The 13772-nt window shown below is 33.6% G+C and overlaps 1 protein-coding gene across 3 annotated transcripts in view; it reads right to left on the minus strand.

The window, feature by feature from the left end:
• Positions 1-13772, minus strand: part of RANBP17 (RAN binding protein 17) — a 321533-nt gene that overhangs the window by 259631 nt on the left and 48130 nt on the right. For all 3 annotated transcript variants that reach the window (XM_028102719.1, XM_028102718.1, XM_028102721.2), the window contains one exon: positions 1053-1158. In XM_028102719.1, coding sequence (XP_027958520.1) covers positions 1053-1158 — 106 coding nt within the window. The remainder of the gene's footprint in view (positions 1-1052; positions 1159-13772) is intronic.

The following is a 13772-nucleotide window of genomic DNA, read 5'->3' on the forward strand; positions in this document are numbered from 1 at the left end:
GGAGCCTGCTTCTCCCTCTCCTTCCCCACCACCTGTGCTCTCTCTTGCTATCTCTGTCTCTCTCAAATAAATAATCTTTAAAAAAAAAATTATGGTACAGCTTAGAATATTTAATGTCTAAGTAAAATGTTCATAGTATTGTGCTTGATTTAAAAAAAAAAGTGTTTGCGGAGGGGGGTTGGTGGGAGAGGGGTGTTTGGTAATACAGTGCTTACTATTTGCCAGGCATTGTCCTAAGAATCTTAAAAATATTAACTCATTTAATCCTTATAATAGCCCAAAATGAATTAGGTATTATTATCTCCATTTTAGTTTACAAAACAGTATTATAGTATAATATAATTTTTGTTCAAAAAATGTTAAAAAAGACACATATAATGTACATATACCCTCAAGCATTAATTAAAAAAGACTCAAAGGTATTTAGCAAAATGACAGAAATAGTTATCTCCAAATTAATATATGACTTTTCTTTTTATTTGAAATAGTTAAGTGTTTAATAAAAAACATATATTACTTAGTTATAAAGAAAAAATGTTATAAAAAATAAATTAAAATATATAGAAAACCAACTCACGTGTATTATTCACATGTAGGAATTTTCCTCAGTGTTAAGGTTAAGTAATTCATTGCCTCTGATTAAGACTATGGTCATGAGGTGAAAAATCTAGTCAACAATCATAAATAAAGCTTGTATTGGGTAATTGACTATCCATTGCTTTTTGACCAGATATACTTCACCCCAATTTTGCCACCACCCAATACACAGCAATTTTGCCTGCTTTATCAGGTCCTAAGACATAAAAAGCAACCTAAATCTTCATCACACTATTTGAATACAAGTTTAAAATATATTTGACTATAATACTTACTAGAGATTTGACTTCTACAAATCAGTTAACCTCTACGCCCCGGTTTTCTCACCAATAAAAAGAAAATAATACCTTCCTCAAAAGGCCAGGTACAAAATGTTTTAACTCTTAATACCAGTTCAATAACTAAATTTCTTAACTACTTCGTAAATTTCTGTAAATTTTATGGCCATTACTTACCGGCAGGATAATTCTCCATCCATAGCATCATGTTCATCTGTACTGGTATATGTTAACCTTCCTCCAACAACTGTCCCAACTAAGTATACCAGCCATGCAAGACGTCCTAATATATAACAAGAAAGAAAAATGTTTAGGAAGTATTGATAGAAACAATGCTTATTTTGCAGAAAATTCTAAAACTGGCAAAATATCTATTCTTCCAAACAAGTGATAAACTACTGTGAACTCAGTCCCTGACAGAGTAGAGAGTGGGTTTTAAGTTTAGCAAGGCAGTAAAAGAGTAAAAATGACAGACTTTAGAGCCAGAAAAAACTATGTTCAAATCCTAGTTCAAACAATTTGCTATGTGATCTTGTCTAAGTTATTTACCTCTTTACATCTTAGGGTTTTCATTTGAAAAATGGAGAAAATAAGATCTACTGTGAAGACTTACGATTAAAATTAAATTTGGTAACAAAACACCAAAAGTAATGTCTAGATCCAGGGCTGTTAGTAAGTACTAATATGATCCAATGAGCAGCATCTTTTCTGAATGGTCAATGTCATGATCATACCAGTCTGATCATTTTTAGTATTAGTTCTGCTTGAACCATAATAGATGGTAATAAATGTATTGCCTTTGTATTTTTATGCATAACTTTTTAAAATCCAAGACTGTCACCATTCAAATCACATAGTTTGACGACCAAATCAACTTCGTGGACAATATTAGCAAGGGATTAAATAACTTTACAACAGTGGCACACATGGAATCTACAGTTTTCACAAATCTTATTTTGGGGCAGCCAAAATTGAGTGGTTCAGACATGGAGTTATTTATTGAATAATTTTTATTTAAGCCTATTATTTTACATCTCTAGATTCACTGATCTATGTATCAGATTCTCCAAAAATTTTAAGACCTTTATGAATAATTAACAACATACCAATTATCTTGCTAAAAAGAAATTTTGTGCTATTTTTAGGGACTGATTTTTCAAAGATGACCAGGATATTTCATATTACCAAAATCAATTACATTTCTGTATTGAGAAACCTTCTCAAGTGAACTAAAGTATTTTTTACAAGGTATTGACTGGAACAGTCATAAAAAAAGATGTCTGTGCTTATTGGAAGACTTAGGAAGGATAAATACCTACAGAAAAAGAGCACTTTCTTCCTATATTCATACTGTGAATACTAGCAATCATTACCACTTATCAACTCCCTCTGACTTCTGGAGAGACATCAGCCTAGTGAGGTGACAAACTTCCTGTAAGTTAGAAATACAACTTGGCAAGTATCCACATCCCCTATTCTATCATAAAACAATGAATAAATCAGAACAGACCAATTATGCAGCCTTGGACATTAACAATGTCAAACAGCCAAATCGGTAAAAACACCAATTTGATTAAGTAATTCATAAAACAGACTCAAGCTTCAAGATACGTATAATTAGCATTAAAAAAAAGTAACAGAACAAAAAGCCCATGTAGGAAACTGAAGGTATTAAGAAAGTTACCTATATATTTCAAAATTGTTTTATGACTAATATAAAAGTCTATTAATAACATACACTATCCCCTGACGACCCTACTTCCTCTCAGGTGATTTCTCTTCCACACCTCTTGTATCTCAGGATTCCAACATGGAAGTAGGTGTTCTTGATGTTCCTCATTTCCCCTTCCAAAACATACACCCTCTCCATCATAAAAGCACTCAGCTTTACATCTCATGTCATCAAACTATACTACCACATACCCCTTCTGGTTGCGATAATCTACTCTCCCTCAGGTTATTTTCCCTTATTTTTTGAAGATGTTAGTTTCAGGCTTGCTGTCACTTTTTCCAATAGTATTTCTATCATAATCAGCAGTAATTTCAATACGTACAAAGATGAATCTTCCAACTCCAACAATCCTTTGTTCTACTGGGAATCGCTAACACATGAACCTATCACTTTCTTTTTTAAACAATTTTACTGAAATATAATTCACATACCATACAATTCACCCACTTAAAGTATATGACTCATTTTTTTAATAAATTCACAGGGTTGTACAACCACCACCATGACCTAATTTTAGAATATTTCAATTTCTCCCAAAAGAAATTCCACTCTATACCCCTTAACCCCACCCCCAGCCCTAAGTAACTACTAATCTACTTTATGTCTCTTCAGATTTTTCCCATTCTGGACATTTCATCTGAATAGAATCATTTAACATGTGGTCTTTGTAACTGTCTTCTTTCACTTAGCATAATGTGCTGAAGGATCATCCCTATTGGGAGTTTATATTGGTACTTCATTTTTTATAGACAAAAAACCATTCCATTGTTTGAACTGATGGTTGCCAGAGGGGAGGGGGTTGGAGGATGGGGTAAATGGGTGAACGGGAGGGGGAAACACAAGCCTCCAGTTATGGAAATGAATAAGTCATGGGAATAAAAGGCACAGTATAGGGATTATAGTCAATGAACTATAATACCATTGTATGGCCACACATGGTAACCACACTTGTGGTGAGGATACCATAAGGTATAGAGAAGTTGAATTACTATGCTATATACCTGAAACTAATGGAACACTGTGTGTCAACTATACTAAAAAAAATTCCATTGTTGGACATATCACATTTTATTTATCTATTCATCAGCTGATCAGCATTTGGGTTGTTTCTACATTTTGGCTTTAAAAATAATGTTGCTACTCAGAAGCAGCCCAAGTGTCTACTGACTGATGAATGGATAAGAAGAGATGGGGGATATATATGTATGTATGTGTATATATGTATTTATTTATTTATTTATTTATATATTTATATATATATGATGGAATAGTAGCCATAAAAAAGAATGGAATCTTGCCATTTGCAATGACATGAATGGAGCTGGAAGAGTATTATGCTAAGTGAAATAAGTCAGTCAGACAAATACCATGAGGTCACACATATGTGGAATTTAAGAATCAAAACAAATGAGCAAAGGGGGGGGGAAGAGGCAAACCAAGAAACAGACTCTTAAGTATAGAGAACAAACTGATGGTTACCAGAGGGGTGGTGAGTGAGGGGAGGAGTTAAACAGGTGGTGGGGATTAAGGAGTGCACTTGTTATGAGCACCGAGTGCTGAATGGGGAAGTGTTCAACCACTATATTGTACACCTAAAACTAATATTATACTGTATGTTAACTAACTGGAATTTAAATAAAAACTTAAAAAAATAATACTGCTATGAATATTTGTGCAGTTTTTATGTGGATATGTTTTAATTTCTCTTGGATATACCTAGAATTGGAATTACTGAGTCATATGATACCTAGAATTTTAACATTTTGAGGAAGGGCTAAACTGCTTTCCAAAGCAGCTGTACCACTTTACATTCCCACCAGCAATATAAAGGTCCAAATCCTTCTCAACACTTGTTATTATCTGTCTTTTTTATTATATCCATCTGAGTGAATGTAAAGTGGTATCTTGTAATTATGACATGTCCTTCCCTGATGACTAATGGTGTTGACCATCTTCACATATGCTTACTGGCCATTTACATATCGTCTTTGGAGAAAAGTCTATTCAAATCCTTTGCTCATTTTTAAGATTTTATTTATTAGAGAGAGAGAGCACAAACAAGCAGGGGGAGGGGCTGAGCAGGAAGGAGGAAGTGAGGGAGAGAGAATCTCAAGCAGACCCTGCACTGAGTGTGGAGCCCAACTCGGGGCTCAATCCCACAACCCTGAGATCGGAAAGTGAGCCGAAACCAAGAACTGGACACTTAACTGAGGCACCCAGGCACCCCTCCTCTGCTCATTTTTAATTATGTTTTTTTTATTAGTGAGCTATAAGAGTTCTTTATGTATTGTAGATGCAAGTTCCTTATCAGATATAGAATTTGCAAATATTTCCTCCCACTTTCTGGGTTGTATTTTCACTTTCTTGATAGTATCCTTTGAAGTAGTCTAAGACTTTTAACTGATGTAGTCCAAATTTTGAATTTTTCTTTTGTCACTTTAGCTTTTGGTGCACATCTAAGAAATCACTGCCCAACCAAAACTCATGTTTTCTTCTGAGTTTCATAGTTTTAACTCTTACATTTAGGTCTATGATTCATCTTGATTTAATTTTTGTGTATGGTGGGAGACAGTGGTTCAGCTTTATTCTTTGCATGTGGTATCCAACTGTCTCAGCACCATTTGTCAAAAAGACTATCCTTTTGACACTGAATTGTCTTGCCACTCTTGTCAAAGAGCAAATGATTATAAATTGGAGGATTTCCTGGACTGTCAATTCTATTTTACTGATCTAATGTCTATCTTCATGCCAATTCCACAGTCTTGATTACTGTTGCTTTTTAGTAAATTTTGAAATCAGAAGGTATGAATCTTTAAACTTCATTCTTTTTCAAGCTTATTTTGAATATTCTGGGTTTCCTGGATTTCCTTATGAATTTCAGGATCACTGTGTCAATTCCTGCAAAGAAGCCAGCTGGGACTTAAACAGAGATTGTGCAGAATCTGTAGGTCAATTTGGGGAGTACTGTCATCTTACCAATATTAAGTCTTCCGATCCATGACCATAGGTGCCTCCACATGTAGATCTCTAATTTCTTTTGACAATGGTTTTACAGCGGTCAGTGTCTAAGTATAATGCTTCTTTTTTTAAACTTATACCTAAGTATTTTATTCTTTTTGATGCTATTTTAAATTGAACTGATTTTCAGTTTTGATTAATTGGCAATCTATAAGCCTACTATTGATTTTTATTGATCCTGTGTCCTGCAACTTTGTTAATCTCTTATTAATACTAACAGTTTTTGGGATCTGCCATTTCTTCAGTCTCTTACAAGCTTAACGTCTTCTCCATCCTGCTTAGGTAGCTTCACTTCTTTTTTTTTTTTTTTTAGGTAGCTTCACTTCTATGCTCAATCCTCAATCATCAAAATCTCTGTCTTGACCACTTCAACTCCTCTCTTGCTCTGACACACTCATCTTACGACCCTAACTGTTTAAATCCAATTCCCCAGGTAGTCTTTGCCTATACTCACACAATTTAATATAACTGGAGAAAGATACAACCATGCTGACCAGTCTCACTTTGTATTCACCTTTTCAGTAAGGCCTTGCAGACAACCATCATCAATTCCTTCCCCCCATGTATGCATAAGCCATCAAAAAGTGGAGTCTATTCTTCCAAACCTTTGTAAGTGTGGGCTGGATTGTAACTTTGCTGATCAACAGAATACAGTGGAAGTGACATCATTCCAGCACTGGGCTTAGCCTTTAAGAGAACTGGCAGTTTCTTTCAGTCTCTTAGGAAAATGTTCACTCTGGGGAAGCCAATCACCATGTAAGAAGACCACATACCCTGAGACTATCATACTATGAGGAGGCCCAAGCTAGCAAGGCAGAGAAATGTCCACCGAGAGCCCATTCATCAAACATTTCAGCCCAGATACCAGACTTGTGAGTAAATAATCACTCAGGTGACTTCAGCGCCAGCTGTCATCTGATTACAATGCCTGAAAGATCCCAAATGAGAATCAACCAGCTGAGACTTAACAAAGCTCAGAGAACACCGAGAGATGATAATACAATGACTGTTATTTGATAAACTACTAAGTTTTGGTGAGAGATAACGAGAACATAATCTGCCAACATTTCATTTCATATCATATCATATCATATCCCCCTTCCCTATTTTTTTAATTTCAGTACTTATCACTTTCTAATATAATATATATTTTACTTATTTATCTTGCTTTGTTACCTGTCTATTCCAATAGAATATCAACTGCATGATAGCGGTTATTTTTTCTGTTTGGTTGTCTATTGCATCTGCAGAGCTTAAAGCAGTGCCTAGCACACAGTAAGTTATCAAAGGACATGGGTTACTGGATTAAAAAATCATTACATAGAAAAGATAGCATGAAACAGGCAAGAAATAGTTAACATTTTATTATCACTTTAAACATTAAAATGTAGAGTCATTACTAAAAGTGAATGTTAATGGTAATTATATTTTTATTGCTTAAATAAAACAAAACCAACCAACCCAAAGCATACTCAACACAAGATGTGATGAAGTCTATCCTCATTATTTGCAGATAGTCTATGGCTATACCACCTTGAACGCGCCTGATCTTGTCTGATCTCGGAAGCTAAGCAGGGTCGGGCCTGGTTAGTACTTGGACGGGAGATTCTCCTACTTGAAAATTTGTCTACTTGGTAAAATTTGTAACTCCAGAAATACTTGTGACCATTCATGCATAGGTGTACAACAACAAAATAATCTGAGTAGCCCAATGGGTTCCTTCCAAGCGTAGGGAGAACAAAGCAACACTCTGCTTTCGTGTTTCATCTTTCATACTATAAACAAGTAAGTATTCTTTCATGGTCTTTTTGGTGCTCCATTTTTTTTTGCACTTTTGTGCTTTCTATTCGTGATTTTACTGTTTACAATACTCCCCAAGAATAGTAAAGTGCTGCATAGTGCCCCTCCATGAAAAAAAGGCTGTTATGTACCTCATACTGAAAATACATGTATTATTAGATAAGCTTCGTCCAGGCATGAGTGTTAGGGATGCTGGCTATGAGTTCAATGTTAATGAATCAATGACATACAGTAAACAATGTGTCTTTAAACAGAAGCACATATAAAACAAGGTTATATGTTCATCAATGAAAATGTTGTGACCGGAGGCTGCAGGAACTTAACCTATATTCACCCTAGAAACAATAGTTTAATATTTGCTAATTCAGTGTTCACCGCAACTTTATAGAACATAAATACTGAATAAGAAAATTTGACTCTATTTCTCAGAATCTTACAGAGGTCATTATTAATAGATTATGCTGCAACTGTCCATGGAACATACACATTTTGAGTAATGGATGTGAATCTGAAAAAGTGCAAGTATAATTTTTGGTGAATACACCTGCCCCATTAATGGAAGTCATTACTTAAAAAATATCATACTGCAAATTTTTGCAAGATGAAAAATATTATTTAAATGTAAATAATAACCTTCTTTATATGTTTTATCAATTTAGATTTCTAGATACCAGTTTTTCTTAAAGCAAGTTTGACTATTACTAAAAATAATAGCAAACATTTATATGATATTTTCTATGCACTAGGTACTATTCTAAACATTGTATCTATTACCTATATTTACATTCATTTAATGTCACAAATGTTCCTATTAAAAACTGCAGAGATATGATTCCATACAGGCAATGGAGTTACAAGAGTCTGTTCTCATACCATTAGGAGATACATACCACTACCTCTCAAGATGGATGAAAGGGAATACTCAAACAGCATAGTTGTCAATTAGCTGGACAAACCTTGATGATCCAACAATATCTTATGATCCAAGAATCTCTCAAATGTTTGTTTAACACATTTTAATTCCCAATCCGGAATTTTTCTCTGTCTCCCAAGTTTTGACCACAGATGAGATTGCATCTACCTTTGGGATCAGGTCTAGGGTCTTTTATACTTCCTTTGATTCCCAAACTGCTCACAATAAAACCAAGTATATGTGACACATGAAACGAGTGTTGAATAGCTGAATTTAAAATAAGAAAACTTATTTTGGGGGTTCATCACTAATGTAAACACAGAAACATATGCCTACTAACTCTTGATAAAAACAAGCCCAGTTGAAAATAGTCAAAGAATTCACCATGCATGTAATTTTTATATTTCTCTGTTGAAATTTCAATATTAAAAAAAATGAAGGCAGTACAATTTAGCTACCACGAACACAGGCTTGGTCCAAATCCTGCCTGTACTATTAATAATGCTACTTAATTTCTCGTTTTTAATTCTCTTATTTATAAATATGAGGGTAATAATTATACCTGGCTCACAGGCTTGTGACAAGCACTAAATAGTACTTTGCATGTAAAGTACTCATAATAATGCTTCCTACAAGTGCTCACTAAATGTTGACTATTATTACTATTACTATTATTATAAAATAGCCATCCCCTTTTTAGTTCTTCTATATCAAACCTACGAAAACCAAAACATACCAATGTTACTTTTATATTTCATCGTAAGTTTTACTTTGAAAGCTCCTCATGAAAATTAAGTCACAATATTTAAAAATTTTTAAGTTCTTTCATCTCTACCAGAGACTTGTTGCAATTAGAGCTAATTATCATTAGCCATATATATTTTCTTTTTTTTTTTTTTTGAATGTTGACCTACCAGTCTGGTTTTATTTTTTTAATTATTTTTAAGATTTTATTTATTTGAGAGAGAGAGAATGAGAGAGAGCACGAGAGGGAAGAGGGTCAGAGGGAGAAGCAGACTCCCTGCTGAGCAGGGAGCCCGATGTGGGACTCGATCCCGGGACTCCAGGATCATGACCTGAGCCGAAGGCAGTCGCTTAACCAACTGAGCCACCCAGGCGCCCAGCCATATATATTTTCTTAATGCTGTTTGTAAAACAAAGCAAAAAACTGTAAAGTGAAAAAAAAATTTCCAAATAAAACATACTTAGAAAAGCATGTGCCTTTCTAAGTGTCATGTTTTGTCATAGGGCTATAACTAAAAATGTGTATGTATGGGGTAGGGTGAGAAGGGGGAGATCCCATGCCCAAAGGATTGAACCTCACTAGGAGAAAAGTGATTTTTTCAGTGCAGTTGATGAGTATCATTGTCCAATAATAAAAAGATAAAAGATACTAAATATAAGACATGAATTTCTCAAATTTAAATTTTTTATTAATTCCTTTTATTCTGTGACTCTGAAATTAAGGTTTATATATCAAGAAACACTATGCAAAAATAACATGGGATCAATTGTATTTTTTTCTCAAATTATGGTAAATTCTGAACGGAAGTTTGTTTATTCGGAGGAAAAATAGAATATTTACTCTCCTTGTTTTAGAAAGCACTGACTTCTATCATACAAGAAACAAAAGCAGGCATTTCTTAACCCTGAGAAACTTAACAACCACTGACTGAATAAATTAGGATTAGTGTTAGAAATCAACATTGGAATATAAAGGCATTATTATTAAACTATCAAACATAATTTTCACATTTAACTGAATGAGAAATTATATGAGAAAATAATATTTCTCGTACATATCCTTTCCCTAAACCTCAACAATTTTAGACTGGCAATATTCAAAATAACAAATGTTACTTTGGTTATATAATTTTGTCCACAAAGTTTAAAGAACAATGTAAATCCATAAATCAAAATTACATTTAGAAATTTAAATATCCAATACATGAGTTTCACATCTATAAATTCGTTTTGAAACTCATCTTTATAATGAGACTAAATTTCCATTATAATTTTCCATTTTTCTATTTATTCTGAAATGTTCAGGGCACTTGTTTTAGCAGCTGTTCAAGCACAGAACATTTTTTCCTTTAACAAAATAATTATTGCTGTAATAATCTGTAATTATGGTTTATAACTGCAATAATCCCAAAGAAATCAGTCATTACCATAGATCACAAGTAATCGTTAACTACTGTTAATGACCTATTTCTTAGGGATTATTGTTTTCGTAAACCATGACCATATCACCACAAATATGGAAGAGCAAGACAATATAATACAAATGAGATCATAATATAATAATAAACTTATTTTGTAACATTAAAAGCCATTAAGCATCTAAATTAAAGCACACATAACGAGAGCATATAATTTTCTTTGTTCAACACTAACTGAAGTGTTTAGTCTGCACAAAAGAAACTGAATACTGCCACATATGGTAGTATAAACTAGAGCCACATTAGGCACTTTTTGTAATATAAAACAATCATTTTTAAGTAGAACACAGATATCTTTAAAAGGCAGATTCCTTCCCAATGACCAAAAAAAAAAAGGTAAGAAAACAAATGTCAAAAATTTTCTATATATTGGGCATTAGAGACTGAAATGTTATTAAAACTACATAGTATATGCAACTATAAAAACTCCTTGAATTTATATTAATCAAGAATCAGGTCTTACTTAATTCATTCAATGGACCTATTTAAATATCAATACATTATTACATTGAAGTTAATTCCATTTGTGTATCTCAGAACAGCTATACTTTCATTCAGTACCCTTTTGTAGGAAAACAGGTATTATTTTATAACTGAATCTTTTTACTTTTTACATTGCAAGGTCATATTTGATATATATGAAGCCATGTGTAATGGATATGAAGTGTAATGAAACAAACACCTGTTTAATCCCCTATCCAACTTAAGAACCAATGCTAGCCCTCCTGAAACATATCCCCTTACCTGCCACCCTAGAGGTAACCATGATCCTGTATTTGGCGCTTACTATTCTCTGAAAATTTTTTTTCATTTTATCACTTATGCATATATTCCTAAATAATATATTTTTAGTCTCATTTGTTTTGGGGCTTTAAGTGCTTCATATTCCATACAGTTTTCCTGAAAACTGTGTTAGTTCACTAGCTATCTTATCTCTGACATTCATCCTAAGTATACCTGTACTTCGTTCATTTTTACTGTTCTAGACGACTGTACTGTAATAAGCACATTATACATATATATGCAGGTATTTGAGCTGTTTCCACTTTGTGCCTTTAAGAACAAGGAGACTATGAACACTCAGTCTCACAGCACTTGTGGAGAAGAGATTTTCTAGAGGACATTCCTAAGACTGCAAATGCCAGGCCAGCAGGGATTCAAATGTTCCACTTTGCAAAATAACACCAGATTGACTTCCATCCCATTTCCAATTGATTTACTTTAGATTCCTACCACAAGTGTGTAAGAATTCCCTTTGATCTACATTCTCCTATAAGAGTTCTTATTTTTGCCAACCTACTGGGAGTAAAATGGTATCTCATGTGCCTTATGTTTCTAAAATACTCAAGTGTATGGGTTCATTTTTTATTATTTTTGCAATTTAGTTTTAGTTTAATTGCAAATTGGTAAGAATGTGGACACTCTGATGCTATGTGACTGAAATTTGTTGAGACTTGGTTTATATGCAAATACTTGTTCAACTTTTAAAAACTGACATGCAATTCCCATTATAACATTATATAAGTGTAAAATATAATGATTTGATATTTGTATATATTAGGAAATGATCACCACATTAAGTCCAATTAACATTTATCACCTCCCATAGTCACCAACTTTTTTTATGATAAGGTCTTTTAAGATTTATTCCCTCAACAACTTTCAAATATATAATACAGTACTATTAACTGTAGTCACCACACTGTACATTACATCCCCATGACTTATTTTACAAGTGGAAACTTATACCTTTTGACCACATTTACCTACTTTGCCCAGCCCCCCACTCCCCTCCTCTGGCAACCACGAATCTGTTCTCTATCTATGGGTTCAGTTTTTTTTTATGTTTTACTTTCAGATTCTACATATGAGATCATACGGTATTAGTCTTTGTCTGACTTACTTCACTTAGCATAATGTCCCAAGGATCCATCTTTGTTGTCACATATGGCAAGATTTCATTCTTTTTCATGGCTGAAAAATATTCCATTTTACACACACACACACACACACACACAGTCTTTCTCCATTCATCCATCAATGGACATTTAGATTGCTCCCATGTCTTGCTATCGTAAATAAAGCTGCAATGAACATGGGGGTGTAGATATCTTTTCAAGTTAGTGTTTTTGTTTTCTCTGAATAAATACAGAGAGGCGGAATTGCTGGATATTATGGTAGCTCTATCTTTAATTTTATGAGGAACTTCCATACTGTTTTCCATAGTGGCTACATCAATTTACATTCCCACCAACAGTGAATGAGGCTTTCTCTCTACATCATTGCCAACACTTGTTTTCTCTTATCTTTCAGATAAAAGTCATTCTAACAGGTGTGAGGTGCTTTCATTGTGGTCTTAATTTCCATTTCCCTGATGACTAGTGATGTTGAGCACGTTTTGATGCATCTGTAGTTGCTGAGTTGTATGAGTTCTTCACATATTTTGGATATTAACCTTTCATCAGATATATATGTTTGCAAATATTTTCTCCCATTGGGTAGGTTACCTTTTCATTCTGTTAATGAAAACTTTCAATGAAGAACCTCAGCAAAGATCTATTGGTAGAAAACATTCTGGTTTTGTCTGAAAATGTCTTTTGTTCGTCCTTGTTCTTGAAAGGTACTTTTGCTGATATATAATCATAGGATTGCTGTTATTTTGGCTCAATTTTTAAAAAATAATACTCTACCTTCCTCTGGCTTACATTTTTACTGTTGAAAAGTAAGTTTATCAGTCTATTTTATACTTCTGAAGCTGCTTTGGAGATAATCTGTCTCTGGGACTACACAGTATGCCTAAAAAAAATTTTTTTTTTGACTGGTATATGTTGGGCTTGCTGTATCAATGGATTCATGTCTTCCATTAATTCCAAAAAAATTCTCAAATAGATTATCTTCATTACTGCCTCTGTTCCACCTTCTCTATTCTGTTTTCCTGGGACTGATGTGACACCCTGATGTTTCATTCCCATCCTTTAACTTCTTCTTTAATATTCTCACTTCCTTGTTTCTCCACATTCTTAAAAATTTCTTCAAAACTAACTGCCAATTTGCTAATTCTTAGCTAGGTCTAATTTACTGTTTTACACATCCATTAAATTTTAGATCACAAAAGTTTTTCTTCAATATTAAAAGTTTTACCTGAGTCTCCTTCAATCTGCCTTAGTCATTTGTCATACTCTTGTTTGCTCATTTGTTACTCTCTTTTTCAT

The sequence above is a fragment of the Eumetopias jubatus genome, unplaced genomic scaffold (genome assembly GCF_037043125.1).
Source record: "Eumetopias jubatus isolate StellerSeaLion01/CBP00866 unplaced genomic scaffold, mEumJub1_p1.0 scaffold_5, whole genome shotgun sequence".
Taxonomy (NCBI): Eukaryota; Metazoa; Chordata; class Mammalia; order Carnivora; family Otariidae; genus Eumetopias; species Eumetopias jubatus.